Here is a 23,846-nt window from a genome sequence, read left to right as displayed (position 1 = left end):
CTTTAAAGGGGAGACTCATTTTCCGCCAGTATGTTCCCTCTAAGCGGGCGAGGTATGGCGTGAAGCTGTACAAACTTTGTGAGAGTACCTCAGGTTACACTTACAAGTTTTGTGTGTACGAGGGGCGAGATTCCCGTATTCAACCCCCAGAATGTCCCCCCACTCTGGGTGTTAGTGGGAAACTTGTGTGGGACCTTATGCACCCACTGCTAGATAAGGGTTACCACCTGTACGCAGGGGCGTAGCGTGGGGGGGGCCGGAGGGGCCGTTGCCCCGGGCGCCAAATTGCAGGGGGCGCCAGGCATCCGAAATTTCAATGAGGGCTACGGGAGCCTATGGCTCCCGTCCCCTCCGTTATGCCCCATAGGCTTCAGACCACTAGGCCTGAAGCCTATAAGGCAGTAGAGGCGAGCGACGCAGGACTCGGTCACAATAACCTCACTGTGACCTCCTGCGTCGGGTCTCGCGAGATGACGCGATGACGCGGCGCAGGAAGGCACAGTGAGGCGTTCGTGACCGCCTGCGGCGGGAACAAGCGGGGATGGAGATAGGTAAGTATTTTTTTTTAATGTTAACTTACCTAATTGCAGAGGCTCTGGCGACAGTATGGGGGGTGGGAGAGGAGAGGACTGGAGCAGAAAGGCTTCAATGGCATTGGCACAGCAATAAGAGGGGCGATTATATTAGCAAAGAGGGGGGCCAGTACATTAATAACAGAGGGGCCATTACATTAATAACAAAGAGGGGGACATTATATTAGCAAAGAGGGGGGCCAGTACATTAATAACAGAGGGGCCAGTACATTAATAATAAAAAGGGGGCCATTATATTAATAATAAAGAGGGGGCCAGTACATTATTATTATTAATGTAATGACCCCCTCTTCATTATTAATGTAATGACCCCCTCTTTATTATTAATATAATGGCCCCCTCTTTATTATTAATGTAATGGCCCCTCTTTATTATTAATGTAATGCCCCCTCTTTATTATTAATGTATTGGCCCCCTCTTTATTATTAATGTAATGCCCCCCTCTTTATTATTAATGTAATGACCCCCTCTTTATTATTAATGTACTGGCCCCCCTCTTTGCTAATATAATGTCCCCCTCTTTGTTATTAATGTAATGACCCCCTCTTTATTATTAATGTATTGGCCCCCTCTTTATTATTAATATAATGGCCCCCTCTTTATTATTAATATAATGACCCCCTCTTTATTATTAATAGTAATGACCCCCTCTTCATTATTAATGTAATGACCCCTCTTTATTATTAATGTAATGACCCCCCTCTTTATTATTAATGTAATGACCCCTCTTTATTATTAATGTAATGACCCCCTCTTTATTATTAATGTAATGGCCCCCTCTTTATTATTAATGTAATGGCCCCCTCTTATTATTAATGTAATGACCCCCTCTTTATTATTAATGTAATGACCCCCTCTTCATTATTATGTAATGACCCCCTCTTTCATTATTAATGTAATGACCCCCTCTTTATTATTAATGTAATGGCCCCCTCTTTATTATTAATGTAATGACCCCTCTTTATTATTAATGTAATGACCCCCTCTTATTATTAATGTAATGACCCCTCTTTATTATTAATGTAATGACCCCCTCTTCATTATTAATGTAATGACCCCCTCTTCATTATTAATGTAATGGCCCCTCTTATTATTATTAATGTAATGACCCCCTCTTTATTATTAATGTAATGACCCCCTCTTTGCTAATATAATGGCCCCCTCTTTGTTATTAAAGAGGGGGCCAGTACATTAATAATAAAGAGGGGGCCAGTACATTAATAATAAAGAGGGGGCCATTATAATATACAGGGGGAATGAAAGCTATCTGTCTGGCTTCAGCTCAGTATTGGGGGGGCAGCAGGATGACAGTGTTGAAGGAAGGAGAGCATGATAGTAAAGTGAGGAACCTAAATTTTTTTCGGTGAAACTCTGCAGAGATGAGAAGCGGCTGAAAGAAGTTATCATGGTGGTCTTATCTCTGAATGAAGACGTCGAGGAGAGTCTACATCACAGGAGACGTCACTGGATGTAACAGGTATGGTGCGGTATTCTACTGTAATAATAATGTCCATCCAATATATCTGTTTCATGGTAGGGTTGGGGGAGAAGATTGAGAATTTGGCCCATACTGCCGCATTCTGGCCCCAGACTTCAGGTCACACTGTGTGTGTTCTGAATTCTGGGGCCTCACACCCATCTACTACATTATCTGTACTCAGAGAGTTATCTCTGTGTTATCTGAGGTGTAACATAGGACTGCTAGTGATCTACTATAGTATCTGTTAAAAGTGGCGTGCCTGGGGTAGGCTCGGGGGGGGGGCGCAATTTTTGGCTTGCCCCGGGTGCTGGCAACCCACGCTACGCCACTGCCTGTACGTTATACTAGTATCCCCTTGTTCCAGTCCTCGCTGCCAGAACCACGTCCGCTTGTGGGACCGTGAGGAAAAATCAACGCGGCCTCCCTACCCACCCCCTCCAGGTACCTATTCCCAGGGGTGAGACCCGAGCCCTTACCAGTGGAAACCTGTTGCTGGTCAGATATAAGGACAAGAGGGATGTTCTTGTACTGTCCACAATTCGTGATAACGGCATCACCCCTGTCCCTGTGTGAGGTACCGCAGTAACGGTCCTCAAGCCCAATTGTATCATCGACTACAATTGGTATATGGGAGGAGTTGATCTCTCTGATCAAGTCCTCAGGCCATATATAATGCCATGCGCAAAACCCAGGCATGGTACAAAAAGGTTGCGGTCTACTTGGAACAGGTTGCCTTGTACAAAACTCTTTTGTGCTGTCCCAGAGCGCTGGCAACACAGGGAAATTCCTTCAGTTCAGTTGAGGCAGTCCTCAAGGACCTGATCTTTTCTGACCGGGAAAGAGCAGGCCGGAGTACCTCAGGAACTCGAGGCGCCCGAATCGTCCCTGGCCAACACTTTCCAGGTGTAGTCCCCCATACTGAAAAGAAGGGGCGTACCCCAAAAAGGTGCAGAGTGTGTCACAGGAGGGGGATACGGAAGGACATCACCACTCAGTGTGACACGTGCACCAATCATCCGGGCCTCTGCATTGACGGTTGCTTCAGGGAGTACCACACTTCCATGGAGTACTAAATTTATAATCCCCTTCCCCAATTTTAATTTTATTTAGCCACTGACAATCAAAAAAAAAAAAATATGATTCTCAGACTTGACACCCCCAACTAAAATAAAAAAGTTGACATATTAGGTAATTGCCACGTCCGTAAGAATCTGCTCTATAAAAACACCCCATGACCTAACCCCTCAGATGAACACGGTCAAAAAGTCATATGCCCCCCAAAATAGTGCCAATAAAACCGTCCTCTCATCTCGCAAAAAATGAGCCCCTACCTTTGTTTGGCTGTTAACCCTTGCTTTGTTACTGGAAAAAAAGATTAAAATGGAAAATTTGCCCAAAAAAATAATATAGAAATTCTGAAATTTTATCTCCATTTTCCATTAACCCTTGTGGAACACCTAAAGGGTTAACGAAGTTTGTAAAATCAGTTTTGAATACCTTGAGGGGTGTAGTTTCTAGAATGGGGTGGTGGTTTCTATTATGTAAGCTTTGCTTCTAAACATCTAAGCCTTCTAACATCCCCAAAAAATAAAATGGCATTCCCAAAATGATCCAAACATGAAGTAGACATATGGGGAATGTAAAGTAATACCTATTTTTGGAGGTATTACTATGTATTATAGAAGTAGAGAAATTGAAACTTGGAAATTTTTCCCAATTTTTGGTAAGGCTACTTTCACACTAGCGTTCTGCTGTCCGCTCGTGAGCTCCGTTTGAAGGAGCTCACGAGCGGAGCAGAACGCTTCCGTCCAGCCCTGATGCAGTCTGAATGGAGCGGATCCGCTCAGACTGCATCAGTCTGGCGGCGTTCAGCCTCCGCTCGCCTCCGCACGGCCAGGAGGCGTGCGGATCCGTCCAGACTTACAATGTAAGTCAATGGGAACGGATCCGCTTAAAGATGACACCATATGGCTCAATCTTCAAGCGGATCCGTCCCCCATTGACTTTACATTGAAAGTCTGAACGGATCCGCTCAGGCTACTTTCGCACTTAGAAATTTATTAATGCAGACGGATCCGTACTGAACGGAGCCTCCGTCTGCATTAATATGATCGGATCCGTTCAGAACGGATCCGATCAAACGCAAGTGTGAAAGTAGCCTTACTTTGGTATTTTTTTTAATAAATCAAAATTCTTTTTTTTTTACTCCATTTGACCAGTGTCATGAGGTACAATATGTGACGAAAAAAATAATCTCAGAATGGCCTGGATAAGTATAAGCGTTTAAAAGTTATTCGCACAAAGTGACACTGGTCATATATGGCCGTGTCCTTAAGGGGGTAAGGACAAGTGTACCAAACAAAGATGTTGAGTCTTTACATCCTGATTACAGTAGCCTCGGTTTCTCTACGACTCAACCAGAAAGTATGTAGTGTATAGATTCACTTTAAAAGGACACTAAACACAGAATCCCCAAAAATAAAGAAAACAACCATGAAAACATAACCATCTCCTTATTCATCTCTATTTTTTTTTTTATCAGATATCACAATCGCAGACCATGAAAAATTAAATAGAAACGCAGTATATTCACTTAGACTACATGCACACGAAAAAAATGTTTGTTAAAAAACAGATAATGTTTTTCACGCCAATTTTTCAACCATTTGTGCATCCGTTTTCTGTCCCTCTGTCCGTTTTACATCAAAACAGATGAATTTCATTGGCTTTTTATTTATTTACGTTTTCATAAAGATCCCAACCTCTGCAGTTCCCTCAGTACACATAATGGCACTCAGCAGTAATAATGTCCCTCATAGTGGCCCCAAGAATTAGTTATTTCCCTCTTAGTGTGCCCAAGAATTAGTAATATCCCCATCTGTAATTTTTTGCTTTAGCAAAAAACTAAAAAAACACAACCTCATCCACTTGCACGCACAGAAGCAGTCGCTCTTCTCTTGATTGAAAAGGAACTGCTGAAGGACCTGTGTTCGGGTACTTTGATACTAGAGGCAGGATGGATCAGATAGGCTGTTCACCCTGTCGGATCCGTCCTGCCGCTATTTCGCCGTGCCGCCGCTCCGTCCCCATTGACTATAATGGGGATGGGGGCAGAGCTCCGGCGAAATAGCAGCAGGACGGATCAGACAGGGTGAACAGCCTGTCGGATCTGTCCTGCCGCTAGTTTGAAAGTAGCCTTCAGTGTGAACGAGTGGTGAGGTCATCACACTTAAGCGCAGGTCCTTCGACAGGTCGTTTTCAATCAAGAAAGGAGTGACTCCCGCTGTGTGTACAAGTGCATTAAGTATTTTTTTTTACCACTAAAACTGCATGTAGACTTACACTGCATCCTTGGTTTTTACCCCTCACTATTGATAGTACATGTGAACCAGGAAGTTTAGAAGGATGAGAGAGCTGCATTTAGTCTGGAAAAACTTTGTCTACACAATAGTACAATATACATATGGTAACATACATAGTACCAGCCATACTACATACAGCTGAATAGCTAATCTGTCCAGTTACGCAGTGATAATTCCTCTCATCACAATTGTTCATAGAATCATGGTTGTCCTCATATTATATTTATGGGTCTAGTGCATACAGAATGTATATACCAAGTGTTTTCCACGGCCTTCTGTCTTCTCTCAGCTTTGCAAGCACAGCACTGTACATTGTATAGCGGCTGTACTTGGTATCGCGCTCAGCCCCATTTACTTCTATGGGGCCGAGCGAGATCCCAAGTACACCCGCTATACAATGTACAGGAGCACTGTACAAAGACAAAGTTGGCTGCTATGGGCAATTAAGTCCACTTTCTTTTACATCAGTTTTGATCAATCTCCCTCATATTGTCTGGTTTAACAGTGAAATCTCCTGGTGACAGACTCCCTTTAACGATTGTGCACTGTTCTTATACCAGTCATCTCCGGCTCTTGGCCATATATAAAATCACATGCCAAGCAAGTAAAGGGGTTGTACCACAAAGGACATTTATCACCTGGAGCATCAGTATGACTGAAATGGCGACCCCGGGACCACACCTCCCTCCTTGCTGCATAACTGCAGTCAGACAACCGCTTTACATAGGTCAAATATAAGTTTGCTATAAAGAATGCAAGACTTGGCTGTTTGCCATGAGGACTACAAGTTAATACCCCACTTCTGGATCAATAACACACACTAAAAAAACTAAACAACACACAAAAAAACAGCACAAGGAACTGAATTTTTTCAGGGTTATTATTTAACAGTATACATACACAGGTAAATATAATTTGGAAAACTAAAAAAAGCGAGTTATAAAGAGAAGGATGAAGGACTGGTAGTACAAAGAATGTCAACAGTTTTTCTTTTGGCACTCAGTCCCCAATTCACTCCTGTTAAGGCACTTAAGATCGCCATATTGTCCGTGAACTCAATAGTTTGCAGACTGTTTGCAGAGTCTTCAGTATAGATATATCTATGTACTTAAGTTTGAACAGTTTGAATACATACAGAGTGAACGCTTATATTTTGCATAGACTAGGATTTAAAGCATTGAATAGGTTAATTCGATCTCTAGATACAGTATAATAACAAGTTACACATAATTATTAGGTTTAGATTTCTTTCCCATTATCTCATGTTGCTCCTCAGTGGCTCAGACAGTGTTCCCAATAAACTACCCTGTCATAAGGGCATATATTCCCCACTGGGTCTGATACAAAGACAAAATGACAATAACAAGAAGCAAACAGATTACTATAGTATATGCATAGATCTGCGCCCCATCTGCCCAAAAGTAAAAGATATAGTAGGTTATATGTAAATCCCTCACTGCATTAGGTTTCCAGGACATCACACATTATGGCCACCTTATTATGAGAAATACTAGCATATTTAAATCATAAATTCCACTTCTATCAATACTAAGACACTGACTGTCGAAACATTATTTAAGGCACAGTTATTCGTCAAATTTTTTAACATTTTGCCCATGGCACATCAAGTGCAAATATGCATTTCTTCTTAGGAATGTTCATACCACAAGGTCTGGATTACATTTCCTCGGTCCAGTTTTGGCAGGTAGACAGTCACGTGATTGTCATCAAAAGCAGACATTAAAATACCCTTATTTTACCAAAGGCAAAAATAAAATCGGGAACATATTCCCTTTACCTACATTTTGCAATAGTGAAATTTGTACTTAAAGATGGATTTTTATATTTAGAGGGAAAGGGACCAAGAGCAAACCATTGGACACATTGACTACAGATAGAGTCCCTAGACTGGAATCCAGAAGTGAAGATAGCGGCAACGCAAGTCATTATGAAATTATATTAGTAAAAGAGTGGTCACAGTACATTATATGAGAAATGGTTGAATGAAACTGGACAACCCTTTTAAGTAAAAAAGGCACATCATCAGACCTTTAGCTTCAAAGAATGCCCATGAGTAAGGATATACTACAACAATATAAAGTGTGCTCTCCTTGTATAAATATCAAATTGATACCTTTCTCCTGACACGCTACAGGATGGTCTCTTGGCAGTGAGAAAACCTACATAACACTGATCCCACCACCCTATCTCCAACAAAATCTTTGCATGTTTAATCAGACCAATCATCTTCATCAAATTCCGAGGAGTCATCCTCCGAGTCACTGTACTCTACTGCTATACGACGAGAGAGGATGGTAGCCACATCATTACCCCCAACATCTCGCTTTTCATGCTCCATCTGTTCCTCCACCTTGCGTAGCTGGAATCCTGGAAAATAAATTTTTAAATAGAATTAAGAACAATCTTTTGTACTTTTATAACCAGTTAACAGTGCACAGTGTAATCACAGGGTCTCTGCAAGGAAAATAAGCCCGTTACTATAATCCTTATATGTGGCACAGCCCAACGTGGAGCAAATGTGGCCCAAAAATTATAAACTTAAACAGCAATGAATATACAGTAAATAAAATGACTTCTAATAAAAATATGGATTAACAACATGTCATTGTGTATTTGATGTTTGACGATTGTGTGTTCTGTAAGCGACTTTTCTCATGTGGCCCCACACAAACAGGGTCAAACAAGCATATCTGCTCAAATAGATTTCTAACCTGAGTACTGACTAAATCTATCCATACATAGATACACTGAAAGCCTCATTCAAATGTTCTACTTTTAATAACTCTTTCCCCATTGCCTTTAAATGGGAGCCAGTCATAATGAAAAGACTGTTTAATCTGTAGGCAACATGTTAAAGAGGACCTGTCACCAGAAAACGCAATGCAATCTGAAACCACCATGTTATGTTAGGTGCACAATTACCTTGACGAATTGCAGACAGGAGATCGCTCCGAACATCGCTTACTGGTGGCAGGGAAGTTTTGGGCTTGGATATCTGTGGCAAAGCATCTTCATCTTGTGGAGAAAAAGATGGAGGAGGAGGGGGGCCAGGTGGAGGGGGGCCAAGAGGTGGAGGACCTGGTGGAGGTGGAGGGGGTGGTGGAGGAGGGGGCCCTCCTGCAGGTGGAGCAGGAGGAGGTACAGGAGAGACAGCTGTATAATCTATCACAGAAGGCACTGGAGGAGGGGGAGGAGCAGGAAAGCCAGGAGCAGGAGGGCACGCTGGTGGCGAGGGAGGTGGAAGATAAGTGGTGTCTGGGAAAACACCAACAGGTGGTGGTGGTGGTGGTGGTGGAGAGAAACTGGGCCTTCCACCAATAGAAGGGCCAGTTGGAGATACTGGTGGTGGGTGGATATGGCTAACCAGGCTTGATCGATTGGAGCTTCCAGATGAACTGAAGAATAAAAAGGAAGAGCAGACAATTAAAGGCTATGGAGACATTTGGGGGCATTTTGTTTTACTATTGCATTCTACTCATTTTGGTCTACACATCATTTTTTCAACTGGCCTTTATTACAAATTTTCTGCTGTTTTGTCTGTACAGATGCAAAGTAGCAGGCTTTCTGTTCATAGTGGGACCTGTCAGATGGAAGCTCTGTTTGCTCATGAGTAGCCCTCATCTCTGAAAAACGCTCATTTTAGCTCAATTTTATGAAACTGATAAGAATTTAGCTTAAATAAGTGTTTATAAGCTTTAGGAGTTCAGAGATCAGGGCTTCACAGTAATGAAGCATGCTACAGTCTAAAAGTTACCCTAGTAAGGGGTCTGGTTTAGACACTGACTATACTGACCATTGGGAAGTCCTTTTGCGTAACCAGGCCTAAGTTAACAGCATTAAACTATTAGTCACTGTGTACTTAGGAAGACAGAACAAATTTTGACTTAACGGTTATTAGGACTTTCAGTTTCAAACTATTGCAAGTTATGACACATTGTGTAGTATGCAATCACTTGCCTCAGTGACATTCCAGAAGACATCCTTTAGGCTAGGTTCACATCACCATTTCATTTTCTGCTCTTATGATCCTTCAGAACAACAGAGAACAAAAGAAACACAAAACTGATCCTTTATTTTGAGCATCCGTTATGATCATTTTGCATACGTTTCATCTTTTTCCGTCTGAGATTCATTATTTTAGATAGAAAAAAAAAAAAGTATTTTTTTTCTGTCTAAAATAAAGAATCTCAGACAAAAATGTCTAAAAGAAGTGGAAAATTAGTATACCGGTAATTGTTGCTCAAAATAAAGGATTTTTTTTTTTCTGTTCTTCTGATGGATCAGAACTGAAAACGAAACAATGATGTGAACCTAGCCTTAGCTGGCTTTCCCCTTTATACATGAAAAATCATAACTGGTTCTCCAGTCCCAAAATTAAAATTTATCTGCACAAAGTACCCCAAAACTCAGCATATTTTTGCCACATATCCGTTTTTCATGTCAACACTTTCCTCTCTCTGCTGCATCACTGCATCCTGGCGGGATGTTTACATGCTGAACTTCCCGTTTTCATCAACTTCCTGCTGCGTTTGCTAAACCAAACTCAGCATGGTTTCTCTGTTTCACAGGGCTGGCTTCACCTAACCAACACGGAAGGGAGGTGTGACTACTGCAGAGGGAACAGTGTGGAAGACGGACAAGCCCAGTGAAAGATTAAAGAGCAAAGTATGCAGGGTTTGGTTAGCAAATACAGCAGGAAGCTAATGAAAACATCCTCCCAAGATGCAGTGATGCCAAAAACAGGGGAACGAAAGTGCTCGATCTTTGTGAGGTTACATTATTTTACCTGAATTCCATAGGAGGAGGAGGCAAAGAGTCATCGGGGGCCAGAAGTGGGCTTGGCATGTCTTCATTTGGAGGTGGAGGAGGGTAATGCTGTGTATCTCCCATATCCAGGGGGCTGACAGATCCATTGTGAGTTATTTGGACCCTAAAAATAAATTCTCTTTCAGAAATTGACCTGTCCCATTTTTCCAACAAAAAATACCAGCCAGGTTTACATGGGTAAACCAGGGATTGGTTTTGGGGTGTGGCTTAACACAGGGTAGTATTTGCCACCAAAGATTTTAATTTAAAAAAATTCTTGACATTTTTTTTTTTTTTTACATAAAATGCAGCCAAACGTGATGTAAAGGCATGATGTGTGAACAAGTGTAATAAATGAGCTTTTATAGAGAACAAAATAACCATAAAAGCAGGAAAAATTGATTTCAGTGGTGACTCTGAACTGTACAGCCCTATGCAGGAGCCCAGTTTGCTCTGGTTTGTCATACTGTTTTGTAAAACCAACTGAAAATGATTATTTGTGGCAACAGTCAATGTGAAAGAATGTCTTTTCTGACTAACCTTTTCCATCTGTCAGAGATAGATTAGATATTCCTCTCCAGTGATAGTCATTATTATTGTAGCTTGTCATGGGTATTGCTAGAGAAACGATCTGCATGTTTTACTCAAAGATCCAGTATGGACAGGAGGAACAGTGTAAAATGTTCCTTTATTAAAGTTCATGTGTTTGGTGCATCTAATCTGACATGGATTTGGGTGCTGGTAAAGTAAACATCTTGGTCGTGGTGTCCATAAAACTGCCTAATTAAGCACAGATAGCCGATTAGATGGGAAGCACTCATCTTCCCACTTCCCCTATATGTGACAATCAAGCAGCAAGTATGCTCTCAGATTGATGGAGGCGACCGACTCGGAACCTCCTTTGCAGATTCCACCAGCAATATGGGACAAAATAGCGCAGCATGCAGTGTTCTGTTTTTTTTTTTTTAAGGGAAAAATGTTTTCTAATAGAAACCAGATCCCATTATAGCCAGTGGGGTCCATCAGGTTTGTTCACTTTTCATCATTGAAAGGAAATGCCACTTCCATTATTTTTGTTGTGCTATCCAGCCTTATCCCTTCCCTGGAAACATGTATGATTACAAAGGGACAGGAGGATCTATACCTCTCCTCCTCTCCCTCAGCCCTTCAACCTGTCCCCCACGGCATACTAGCTGGCTGAGGTGTTGGCAGCTTTAGCATGGAATATCTCAGGCTGTACAGTAGCCAGTGGTGTTTTAAAGTTAAGAATCCTTAGGTAATAATACTTACAGATCTTACTCCCAACCCAATCTCTAAGATTTATAGTAGGGGCTGTATGGTGGATAGCATGAAAATCCTAGTCGTTTTTTAAAGCTTAGATTATTAGACCCTTCTACTGCTATACAGCCTGTGATATAGCTATTAATAACAAGTTGGTATCTTATGCTACCGAAAATTACCAACCTCCTGCTGGTAATCCCAGCTAGGCTGGAAGTTTACTAGCCAGGTGGCAACACTAGCCTAAAATTATGCTTCTAAAATATAAACAGCATATGGTTTTTGGCCCACTATAGTCTATTAGAATAATTCAGTTCTGCAAACTGAAATCTTGTTTTCTCACTGGAGAACCATACCCAGACTGTTGAGATTTTGCATCCACAAATTCCGGCCCCATTTTCAATTGTTCCCACTGATCTTTTCGTGTACGGATCTTCCGAGGATTCACATTCCCGCGGTTGGGATTATCTTTCTTTTCTCTCTGAAAAAAAAATGTTAAATGTGTACAATGAGTTCAAGGACAAAACCACAACATTATAGACTGCTGGTTAGCAAGGTTCTTAAATGTAGTTTATGAATGTATACTCGCAGCTGCTAAGACCTTCAGTAATGAGTGCCACCTCCCTTCCTGTTTCACTCTTTGACATCTCTTTTTTCCTTTCTTTAAAGCAAAACACCAAGATGGATTGTGCACGGTAGCATGAACATGAGGAGCAGGTGCACTGGGGGCAATTTTCAAATTCCACTGTACTTTCCACAAGAAGAATTTGAAAATAAATAAGCGCAAAATATATTATATAAGATTTTATGTACATGCCAGTCCTTTGATCTTAAACAGTAATAATAATGAATATGTGGTCTTTTTAGAAAAATATTTCACAGTTTATTTTACTTATCTATATAGCATCAACATATTCTACAGTGCTTTACAGACAATAATCAGTAATGTTATATTTGTGAAGATAAAAAAGGGATACCTATAGGATCTTCCTGCAAAAAGAACTGAGTGTTACTTAGGCGTCTTTCACATGTCTCCGGCAGAGAACAGCTTGCTGGAGCCCTCTGGATCCAGAATGGCTGGATGTTACTGCAATGCCCCATTGACTATAATGGAATCCACTGGAGATCCTGGTGCTACCTGGCAAATATGCAGGAGTCCACTGGACAAAAACCACTGCGTGAAATGTTTTTTGTCCAGCCAAACTCCAGCATATTTGCCAGGTAGTTGCCGGATTCCATTATATTCAATGAGGCCGTCAGGCATTGCATTAATATCCAGCTAAGGCTACTTTCACACTTGCGTTCAGAGCGGATCCGTCTGGGGTCTGCCCAGACGAATCCACTCATATAATGCAGACGATGGGATCTGTTCAGAACGGATCCGTCTGCATTATATTGTAGAAAAAGTTCTAAGTGTGAAAGTAGCTGCAGACGGATCCGTCCAGACTTTACATTGAAAGTCAATGGGGGACAGATCAGTTTGAAAATTGAGCCATATAGTGTAAAATTCAAACGGATCCGTCCCCATTGACTTACATTGTAAGTCTGGACGGATCCGTTTGCCTCCGCACGGCCAGGCGGACACCCGAACGCTGCAAGCAGCGTTCGGGTGGCCGCCTGCTGAGCGGTGCCGAGGCCAAACGCCGCCAGACTGATGCATTCTGAGCGGATCCGCATCCACTCAGAATGCATTAGGACTGGACGGATGCGTTCGGTGACGATTGTGAGAGCCTTTAACCTCTTAAGGACACATTACGTACCGATACATCATGGTGTCCTGGTACTTAAGGACACATGACGTACCGGCACGTCATGTGTTGTTCCGATCACTGCCGCTCGGCCGGCCGTGATCAGAACAAGGTGCCTGCTCAAATCATTGAGCAGCCACCTAGGCTAAATGCGCGGGGAAGGTCCTGTGACCCCCCCATGTCGGCAACTGCAGGTCAATTCAGACCTGCTGTATGATGCGCTTTTTGCAGTTTCTGATCAGAAACTTTATAATGCCCAAAATATATATGTTTCACCTCCCCCTGCACCCCCTTGCAGGGGGGGGGGGGGTTGCGGGCGGTGCGGCAGGCGGGATCACGATCCCCCGCCCGCCTCCCCTTGAATAATCGTTGGTGGTTAGTGGGTATACCAGGGTGCCAGCACATTGCTGACACCCTGGTATAAACGGCTGACATCGCTGACGTACGGACCGCTGTATGAAAAAGGTTAACAGCTCAGGGAGCTCCCTCCCTCTCCGATCGGGGGGCTGCTGTGCCTTTGCAGCCCCCCGATGGGAGAGGGAGAGAGCTTCCAGACAGCCCCCGACAGACCCGTCCTTACCCTTCCCCGTCTGCGCAGTTGTGACCACAACTGAGCAGACGGGGAAGGTTCCAATGGCAACAGGACGCCTTCTCAGGCATCCTGCTGTCCATGGTGCTGAAGGCATAGATCTGTTCAGACAAAGTGTAAGTAAAATATAGTACAATACCCTATATAGTGTATTGTACTGTATTATACAGATATCAGGACCCACTGGATCTTCAAGAACCAAGTGGGTCTGGGTAAAAAAAAAAGTAAAAAAAAAGTGGAAAAAAAAGTAAAAAAAATCAAAACACACATTTATCACAGATTAAAAATGAAAAAAATAAAATAAATTCCATACACGTTTGGTATCGCCACGTCCGTAACGACCTGATCTATAAAACGGTCATGTTACTTTACCCGAACGGTGAACGCCATAAAAATAAAAAATTAAAAACTACGATGAAATTTTAATTTTGCCCGCCTTACTTCCTAAAAAAATGTAATAAAAGTGATCAAAAAAGTCGCATGTACGCCAAAATTGTAACAATGAAACCGTCATCTAATCCCGCAAAAATCATACCCTACCCAAGATAATCGCCCCAAAACTGAAAAAACTATGGCTCTTGGACTATGGAAACACTAAAACATGATTTTTTTTGTTTCAAAAATGAAATTATTGTGTAAAACTTACATAAATTTAAAAAAGTATACATATTAGGTATCGCCGCGTCTGTATCGACCGGCTCTATAAAAATATCACATGATCTAACCCCTCAGGTGACCACCGTAAGAAAATAAAAATAAAAACTGTGCAAAAAAAGCCATTTTTTGTCATCTTACGTCACAAAAAGTGTAAAAGCAAGCGATCAAAAAGTCATATGCACCCCAAAATAGTGCCAATCAAACCGTCATCTCATCCTGCAAAAAATGAGACCCTACTCAAGATAATCGCCCAAAAACTTAAAAAACTATGGCTCTTAGACTATGGAGACACAAACTTTTTTGTTTTCAAAATGAAATCATTGTGTAAAACTTACACAAATAAAAAAAAAAGTATACATATTTGGTATCGCTGCGTCCGTGACAACCTGCTCTATAAAATTACCACATGATCTAACCCGTCAAATGAATGTTGTAAATAACAAAAAAAAGAAAAAAAAAAAACTGTGCCAAAAAAGCTATTTCTTGTTACCTTGCCTCACAAAAAGTGTAATATAGAGCAACCAAAAATCATATGTACCCTAAACTAGTACCAACAAAACTGCCACCCTATCCCGTAGTTTCTAAAATGGGGTCACTTTTTTGGAGTTTCTACTCTAGGGGTGCATCAGGGGGGCTTCAAATTTTCCATTAATTCTTGTGCAACACCTAAAGGGTTAACAAAGTTAGTAAAATCAGTTTTGAATACCTTGAGGGGTGTAGTTTCTTAGATGGGGTCAGTTTTATGGAGTTTCTACTCTAGGGTTGCATCAGGGGGGCTATAAATGGGACATGGTGTAAATAAACCAGTCCAGCAAAATCTGTCTTCCAAAAACCAAACGGCGCACCTTTCACTCTACGCCCTGCTGTGTGCCCGTACAGTAGTTTACGGCAACATATGGGGTGTTTCTGTAAACCGCAGAGTCAGGGCAATAAAGATACAGTCTTGTTTGGCTGTTAACCCTTGCTTTGTTAGTGGAAAAAATTGGTTAAAATGGAAAATTAGGCAAAAAAATGAAATTCTCAAATTTCATCCCCATTTGCAAATAACTCTTGTGCAACACCTAAAGGGTTAACGAAGTTTGTAAAATCAGTTTTGAATACCCTGAGGGGTGTAGTTTATAGAATGGGGTCATTTTTGGGTGGTTTCTATTATGTAAGCCTCGCAAAGTGACTTCAGACCTGAACTGGTCCCTAAAAATTGGATTTCTGAAAAATGTCAAATTTGCTTCTAAACGTCTAAGCCTTGTAACATCCCCAAAAAATAAAATATCATTCCCAAAATAATTCAAACATGAAGTAGACATATGGGGAATGTAAAGTCATCACAATTTTTGGGGGTATTACAGAAGTAGAGAAACTGAAACTTTGAAATTTGCTAATTTTTCCAAATTTTTTGTAAATTATGTATTTTTTTATGCCCAAAAATTTTTTACTTTCTTTTTCCAGTGTCATGAAGTACAATATGTGACGAAAAAAACAATCTCAGAACGGCCTGGATAAGTCAAAACGTTTTAAAGTTATCACCACTTAAAGTGACACTGGTCAGATTTGCAAAAAATGGCCTGGTCCTTAAGGTGAAATAAGGCTGTGTCCCTATGGGGTTAAACGGAACTCACAAGCGGAGCCCCGAACGCTAATGTGAAAGTAGCCTAAGCTGGACCCAGAGAGCTCCAGAAGGCTGTTCCAGTAGAAAGATGTAATGCTAGTGTGAAACTAGCCTTACCCGATAGCCTGTTCAGTACACCACTTATGCCAGTGATTGGCTGCAATGGACAGACTGAAACCGGTGATGCATGTTGGATTTTTAGCCGAAATCTATTTCTCTTGACCCGCTCCTTATTTCAAAGAGTAATGGGCATCTCTATAGTTTAAATAAAGATTGAGCATATTAATCTGATGGTTGATGCTACCATAATTGGCGAACTTGGCTGATAATTATCTAATTTGTGAGGATTGCCAATATATATCCAAATAGCAAAAAAATATATATCATAGAAACTTCTCTATGAATCCCTTAGATTAAGTTATCCCCTATCCAAAGGCCACAGGGGTCCTACCGCTGGCACCTCACCGATCACGAGAACTATGGATAGGGGATAACTAACCAGAATACCCTTTTAAGTAAAGATCCTATTTTGGCATTTTAAGATCCACAACTTAATTTTTTTATTCACTGTGCTGTATAAATAACATGCCATTATACATTTTGTAACAAATACAGCGATACAAAATATGTGTTTATTTCACTTTTCAATTTTGCACTATATAGGGACTGTTAATGGGAAAAATAGATATTAGTTTTGTTTGTGTCCCACATTGGGACTTGACTGTGATCTCCTGACTGGTCATTTTGTAGTACACTGCAGGGTAAATATACAGCCAAATGCTAGTTCCCCTGGTGATGCCACCTGGTGGTTATAAAATAAAAGTATACAGTATTAAATTATGCTTTACAGTGAATGTATGGACAACTTTAATATGGATGTGACAGCGCCTCACCCTATGTTTACGCTTTTCTTTCATGATATCCTTGGTGTCCTGCAACATCTTCTCCTTCCATAAATCAAAGAAATATGAGGGGTCAGTGTAAAACTTCAGTGCTTCCTTTCCATCATCCCTGTAAGTGGAAGGAAGCACTGCTTAGGAAAAATGTACATATTTGAATGCTTCCAAGGGATACTTTTAAAACGTTTTCCCACCTGTACGAAGATAAGATGTCGAGTGGCGGTGGCATGTCACATGTGAAGTATGTTTCACAGACAGGCATAGATAGTGAGTCACGCACAAAGAGTTGCTGATCCTGCGACGTATTACTGTGGAATGCTTTTCTTGTGTTTATACCTTGTAAAGAAACTGGTATGGGGAGAAAAACTAAGTATTAATGACCATTACGAAGATGCCACATTATCAAACACTAGAAGCACTGATTTGTACCGTTAATATGCAACTAGGTACAAACATATCTTATACTGACCAGTGTGATGGATTTTTAAACTACTTACCTTCTTCCTCTTTAGGATCCAGCTGGGTCACTTTGACCTGTAGCTTTTCCACTCTCTCACCCAGCGTTCCCACACGCTGCGCAAACAGACTTGCTTCAATGAACAACTCTCCAAATATATCCTCTGCATAGCGACCTGAATAAAGACAGGAGGTTAATGTAACAGGCTCACAAAAATACACAACAAATTTACAGTAGTAACCAAATAAAGAATTGCAGAAATATGTGACAAAAATGTTCTTGATACTTTATACACATCAGTAATACCTTAAAAGGAGATAACTAAAAAAACAACTGGTCAAATAAAAAAAATAAAAAAATCTTCTACTCACCCATTTCTCAAGCGCTGTTCTCTGCAGTACTAGTCTGGTCCTCTTGCCACTGCCAGTTTACAAACTGCAGTGGTATGTGACTGTTGCAGGACAATGCTTGGCTGCAGCGGTGAGGGGAAGGGGGGGGGGGGTCGAGACAGCGCTGCACAGAATGGGGCTGGAGAAATGAAGGAGTATAAGACTAAATGCACACGATCAGGATTGCATGCAGAAATCCGTGTGGAAAATCTGCACCGTAGGTCATGTACATTGTATTCTAAGAGAATTTGAAATTCTCAATGCACACTATGCAGATTTTTTTCCGCGAGGATTTTGACCTGCAGTGTGGATTTTCTTTATTCACTGAGTAAAATCCGCACGCATTGATGCGGATTAACCGCACAGATTTGTCTGCGAACACCAGTGGATTTCAGTGCGGATTCTCCACACATGAATCCTGAATGCGTGCATGCACCCCAATATGGTTTTTTTCACTTTAGGAAACTGGAGGGCTTGTCAGAGATTTTTAATTATCTGGAACAACCCCTTTAAGGTGTGGAGCCCTATGCCAGTTCTAAAAAAAAAAAAAATTGGGTAATCATTTTAATAATTCCATTGTTTGGAAACTATTACATTTTTGGAATTTCAGGGTTTTAGTATTTGTAATCATTGTTTTTACCATTTTTTGTATAGTAACACGGTTCATTCAACATGTTCTCTTGAGGTTTATGATCAGGATTTCTCTCTGTATCTGGATTAGGGTTATCATTAGTAGAATAGGAGTCACATGATTTGTGACTGCAGAGTGAAGGCTCTAGAGCAGGCATGGCCAACCTGCGGCTCTCCAGCTGTTGCAAAACTACAACTCCCACCATGCCCTGCTGTAGGCTGATAGCTGTAGACTGGGCATGATGGGAGTTGTAGTTTTGCAACAGCTGGAGAGCCTCCGGTTTGCCATCCCTGCTCTAGAGTGAAACATTGCTGGATATTACAGCTTACGTTTCAAGGGCTGATCTCAAGAAACTTTGCACTCCAGTATGATAGTGCACACATTATTGGATCGGAAAATAAACCTAGTTTGGGTGGATCTAGCGTGCTACAATTTTAATGCGTTTTATATTTTATCCATTGTGAGTATAACAAACATCTTTTTTAATCTTTTGGAAGGTTTTCTGCACTATTTTATTTATGTTCTCAGCTGGTGCAGCATTTGGAGTACTAACCACCTAAGTCTCTGTTGTGTGTGCCTAATATCGGACGCCCCTGACTTGGACGGTGAGAGAGGCTGAACTCATGCACGCCAACGTCTATGGGTTTAGAGAAGAGCTAAGTGATCTGACTTGCATGTTCCATTCTAAAATAACCATTTTTATATTGCAATACTGCTCCCACTGCGATCACTTACTAAGGCTTCCTAGTTGGCGAATGACATTAGATAGTGTCAGGTTTGTCATACATTCCAGTTCACTTTGGACATTGGGAAGCTTCTGCCGGCACACATGGCGCGGCTCAATGCAGCGGGCAACCAGCGGCATTCTGGTGAAATAAAAAAAATAACAATTAGTACCCTGGTCTGTCATGCTTTCTTCTACAACAGTATGCCTTTGCAAAGTCTCTCAATATTGTAGTATTAGAATGTCAACCAGGAAGCCTACCGATGTGTGACATTTGAATAAGAATGGCGCATTAATTACTGGTGCGTTAATACTCTTAGTCATGTGTACAATCTTAGCATCAGTAAAGTTAAAGGAGTTCTCCATAACTGACCATAATGTACTTGGATGCCTATTACATGTATACCAGAACCCTCTCTTCTTTTTTTATACTAAAATGTATTGATGTGTGTGTATATAGGACATATCCCAGAAATACCAAGTTCAGCATTATTAAAGTTCGGTTCAGTATATGTCAGAAATGTTGAAAATATGTTCTAAGGAAGCTGTAGCAGGCACTAGCACGTACTTGTACAAATCGACTCCAAGCGATTAGCCTGAGGTCTCCTTAGTAAAGTTCTGCACAAACATGTGGATTCACACATCATGTCTGCTGATAATAAATATCCAGTGGGGTCCATAATTTAAAAGGTTCACTAACTTTTCCAAAAACTTTTTATGTGTTAGAGACATATCAAAAGTTCAGATCAGTGGGGGTCTGAGCACAGAGGAAGAGAAGCGCACGCATATCACACTCTTGCTCTTAGCTGCAGAGGACAGAATCGAGATGGGCCCATAGACTTCTATGAAGCCTGTCTCCTGCAGTGAAAAGTGAGCGCAATAAATGTGCCCACTTCTCTCCCCTCGTTCTAGAGATCAGGGGGGTCTTGGTGCTCAGACCCCCACTGATCACAACTTTTTATATGTCTTTAAGACATATAAAGTTTTTTGAAAAGTTAATGACCCTTAAAGAGTACACCCACAGCAAACCAATGTTACTGGAATCTATTTCACTCAAAATGTTGTCATCCACCTAGAAATAAATTCAGGCTGTAGAATTTGACCAATCCTGCAAGCTGACTCACACACTATACATACGTCATACTACAGTGGGTGCCAATTCAAGTAATGACCGTGAGTGCATAATAAACGGAATTCACCTACAGATGTAACTACGGTATGTGAAGTGTACCTCCAGTGAAAAATAAATTCTCCTACATAATCATGAGCAGAAGCACTGTGGAGCAGCCATTTGTGCTGAAGATCTCACTTCTTAAAAGGAACCTGTCACCATGAAATTCAGTTCAGTCGGCATGTTATAGAGCAGGAGGAGCTCAGCAGATTCATATATAGTTTTATGGGTAAAGATTCATCAAAATTATCTGTTGTACAAGAAATTTTGTAATATGTCTGTAATATGTGAGAAAGGTCTATTTCTCCTGTTATCAGCTGTTTATTGGTCACATGGCCTAGGTACAGCTCAGGTCCATTCAAGTGAATAGGCCCAATTGACAATCCCAAGCACAGTGACTATCCAGTGGATGGCGTTGTGTTTGATAAGCTGTGAAGAGGCTGCAGCACTGCGGTGTCTTCAAAACAGCAAATCGGTTGACGACTTATCCTGAGAATAGGTCATCAATATTAAAGACCCAGAAAACATCTTTAATTAAAAGAAAAAATTCAAGATGCCAAAACATACTTTAGGAGATTTATCAAAACTGGTGTTAAGGAAAACTGGCTTAGGCTAGTTTCACACTTGCAGGATGTTCTGGCAGACAATGCCAGGAATCGGCCAGAAACAAACGCAGCATGCAGAGGTTTGTGCCGGGCCGATTCTCTGCATTGTGTGCCAGAATGCGGCCGGATAAAAAACTGGTTTTACTAACTAAGGGGATGTCAAGTCCTCCTCCTCCTCCTCCTCCTCCTCCTCCATCTCCATCTCCTCCATCTCGCGCGTGCGCACAGGGCTCTGCCTGATGCGCCCGATCAGACTTCTCGATTTGGCTTCTTAAAGCGAAGTGCGCATGTGCCGGCACTTCGCTCAACCCAGGTATGACCTGCACTCTGGCGCCAGCCTCTCAGAGCCCTGTGTGCACACGCAAGATCTTACAGCAGGAGGAGGAAGAGGGAGAGCGAGAGGCAGCACAGAGGATTAGGAGGCGGTGCAGAAGTCTGGAAAGGCGGCGCTGGGCCACGAACGGCAGTGGGTGCGGCCGGCACCTTGCATCCCTTGGGCACCTTATTTCTTTGAGTGACAGGTTAGTAAAACCTGTTTTTTAGCAAAATAAGGCTATGGATCACATTTAGAAGCCCACATTAGGAATCCTAATGAGGCCCTGAACATCAGCATATGTTTAGCTGACAGGGGTGAAACCTGGTGACAGAATCCCTTTAATAAATCTTCCTTACTATGTAGGCAAAAAGGAGTAAAAAAAAAAAAAAAAAAAAAAAAAAAAAAAAGGGCTACAAAAACAATTAGAGTCAGGCTTTTCTGGCCCAAAAAAGTCATGAACAAAACTGTGTGAAGGAATCCTTAGGGATGTTTCACACGAGCATGTCCTGTGCGGGAGTCACGCTCCATGCGTGAACGTGATGCTCCGTTCTGGACACTGCTCGTCTTGCAGGAGCTGCTATGTGCCTCTGCATGAACTTATTTCTAGAGGATCATAGTAACACAAAGATGTCACTATGATTCTGTATTAGTAAATTCATGCAGAGGCACATAGCAGTATAAATCAATATAATGCAGTGTGCTCCTGCAAGATGAGCAGTGTCCAGAATGGAGGATCAGGCTCACATACGGAGTGTGTTATTCCCATACTGCACATGCTCATCTGAAACAGCCCTTCAGACGTGATCGATAAAGCTGCGGATTTTCTGCATCAGAAAATCTGCATTTCTGCTTCTAATCTGCATCAGAAAAAAAAAGCACCAAAGGGTGCATACACACGCTGTGGATATTATTTAAAAAAAAGCTTTAGGTTAGAAGCTGTTTCATTCTTTGCATTGGAAAGGGTGAAATCTGCAATGAAGCCAGCAGTATAAATTGACATTCCGCCGTTTTCAGATCCGCAATACTTAAAGGGAATCTGTCACCAGAGTCACCATTAAACTAAAACTATTGTCTTGTAGCATTTACTACCTCCTTTCCAGATGTGCTTTTCTTTCCTTGCTGCTTGGTTTCTATCTCGAAAAAAATCCACTTTATTCCTTATGCAAATGAGGCAGTAAGGTGCCCAGAGGGGTGTTATTTTTGTTCAAAGGCGCCCAAGAACACCCCCATTGAGTGCCCAGGCCCGCCCTCCAGCAGAGCCCAAGCACGCCTCTCCTCGGCTCATACTCTACGCCCCCCAGCAGCGCCGTTGCCCCCCCCCCCCCCCCCCCGCTATATCACTAACAGCAGAGAACCCCGCCCACCCTTGCCTTCAGTTTCTCCGACAAATCTCGCCGCGATCTTTCAACAGAGGATGAAGCAGTCACTGGGCTCGGCGCATGCCCAGTGAAACATTTGAGGCTGATGCCCTCAGTTGAACCGGAAGAGTGGAGGCGCAGGCAGTAATCGGAACTGAGGGCATCAACCTCAAATGTTTTACTTGGCATGTGCTGGGCCCAGTGACTGTTTCATCCTCTGCTGGAAGAGAAAAAGCACAGCGAGATTTGTCAGCAGCACTGAAAGCAAGGGTGGGCGGGGTTCTCTGCTGTTAGTGATATAGCGGGGGGGGGGGGCAACGGCGCTGCTGGGGGGCGTAGAGTATGAGCCGAGGAGAGGCGTGCCTGGGCTCTGCTGGAGGGCTGGCCTGGGCACTCAATGGGGGTGTTCCTGGGTGCCTTTGAACAAAAATAACCCCCTTCTGGGCACCTTTCTGCCTCATTTGCATAAGGAATAAAGTGGATTTTTTTGAGATGGAAACAAAGCAGCAAGGAAAGAAAAGCACATCCGGAAAGAAGGTAATAAGTGCTACAAGACAATAGTTTTAGTTTAATAGTGATTCTGGTGACAGACTCCCTTTAAAGGCTATGTACAACTTTGGCAGCAATTTGTCTTTTATGACTGCATTGTACTCTATTTGAGCTAAAAAATCTTTTTTTCAATTGATCTTTATTAAAAATATGGAACCCTTTTTTCTGTACAGAGCTGAGATGCTCTAGAAGCAGCCTGTGGATTTTCTCTTTTCCATCAGTTAGGGAGCTGACGGGCTCCTAATCTCTGACATTATGACATATAGCTCAGTTCTTATCTTACTGATAAGAATGTGGCTTAAATAAGTGTTTCAATGAGTAACAGGTCGGCACTACTCTTGTGGAGTTGTGGTGCACTTGTCAGTGGATTGGCGTCCAGAGAAACAATGTAGCAAGAAGACCGGCAATTTGCATAAATTTCAGTCTTCTTGCTACATTAAAAAAGCGTTTATGACGTCCAAGTAGTTTACAGATAAGGTTTATTAGATGATCGAGCACAAAGTGAAAGTTAAAATACCAGTCACACAAACACTAGACAAACAGTTAACCCTTTGTAACAGAATGACTCAATATTGTTTAATAAAAGCCACTTTGAAAATATGATTTT

General features: G+C 41.9%; 1 protein-coding gene across 2 annotated transcripts in view; it reads right to left on the bottom strand.

Annotated features, from left to right (window-relative positions):
* Positions 1–6,297: 6,297 nt before the first annotated feature.
* The window catches only part of WASF2 (WASP family member 2), a 42,340-nt gene continuing 24,791 nt past the window's right edge, over positions 6,298–23,846 (bottom strand). For both annotated transcript variants that reach the window (XM_044288029.1, XM_044288030.1), the window contains 8 exons: positions 19,252–19,382; positions 17,537–17,671; positions 17,234–17,387; positions 17,034–17,151; positions 11,897–12,021; positions 10,243–10,386; positions 8,379–8,851; positions 6,298–7,823 (listed from right to left, as the gene is read on the bottom strand). In XM_044288029.1, coding sequence (XP_044143964.1) covers positions 7,666–7,823; positions 8,379–8,851; positions 10,243–10,386; positions 11,897–12,021; positions 17,034–17,151; positions 17,234–17,387; positions 17,537–17,671; positions 19,252–19,381 — 1,437 coding nt within the window. In that variant the 5' untranslated portion in view covers position 19,382 and the 3' untranslated portion in view covers positions 6,298–7,665. The remainder of the gene's footprint in view (positions 7,824–8,378; positions 8,852–10,242; positions 10,387–11,896; positions 12,022–17,033; positions 17,152–17,233; positions 17,388–17,536; positions 17,672–19,251; positions 19,383–23,846) is intronic.

Source organism: Bufo gargarizans, chromosome 3 (assembly GCF_014858855.1).
Source record: "Bufo gargarizans isolate SCDJY-AF-19 chromosome 3, ASM1485885v1, whole genome shotgun sequence".
In the NCBI taxonomy this organism is placed as follows: Eukaryota; Metazoa; Chordata; class Amphibia; order Anura; family Bufonidae; genus Bufo; species Bufo gargarizans.
This window is presented reverse-complemented; position numbering and strand designations above follow the sequence as displayed.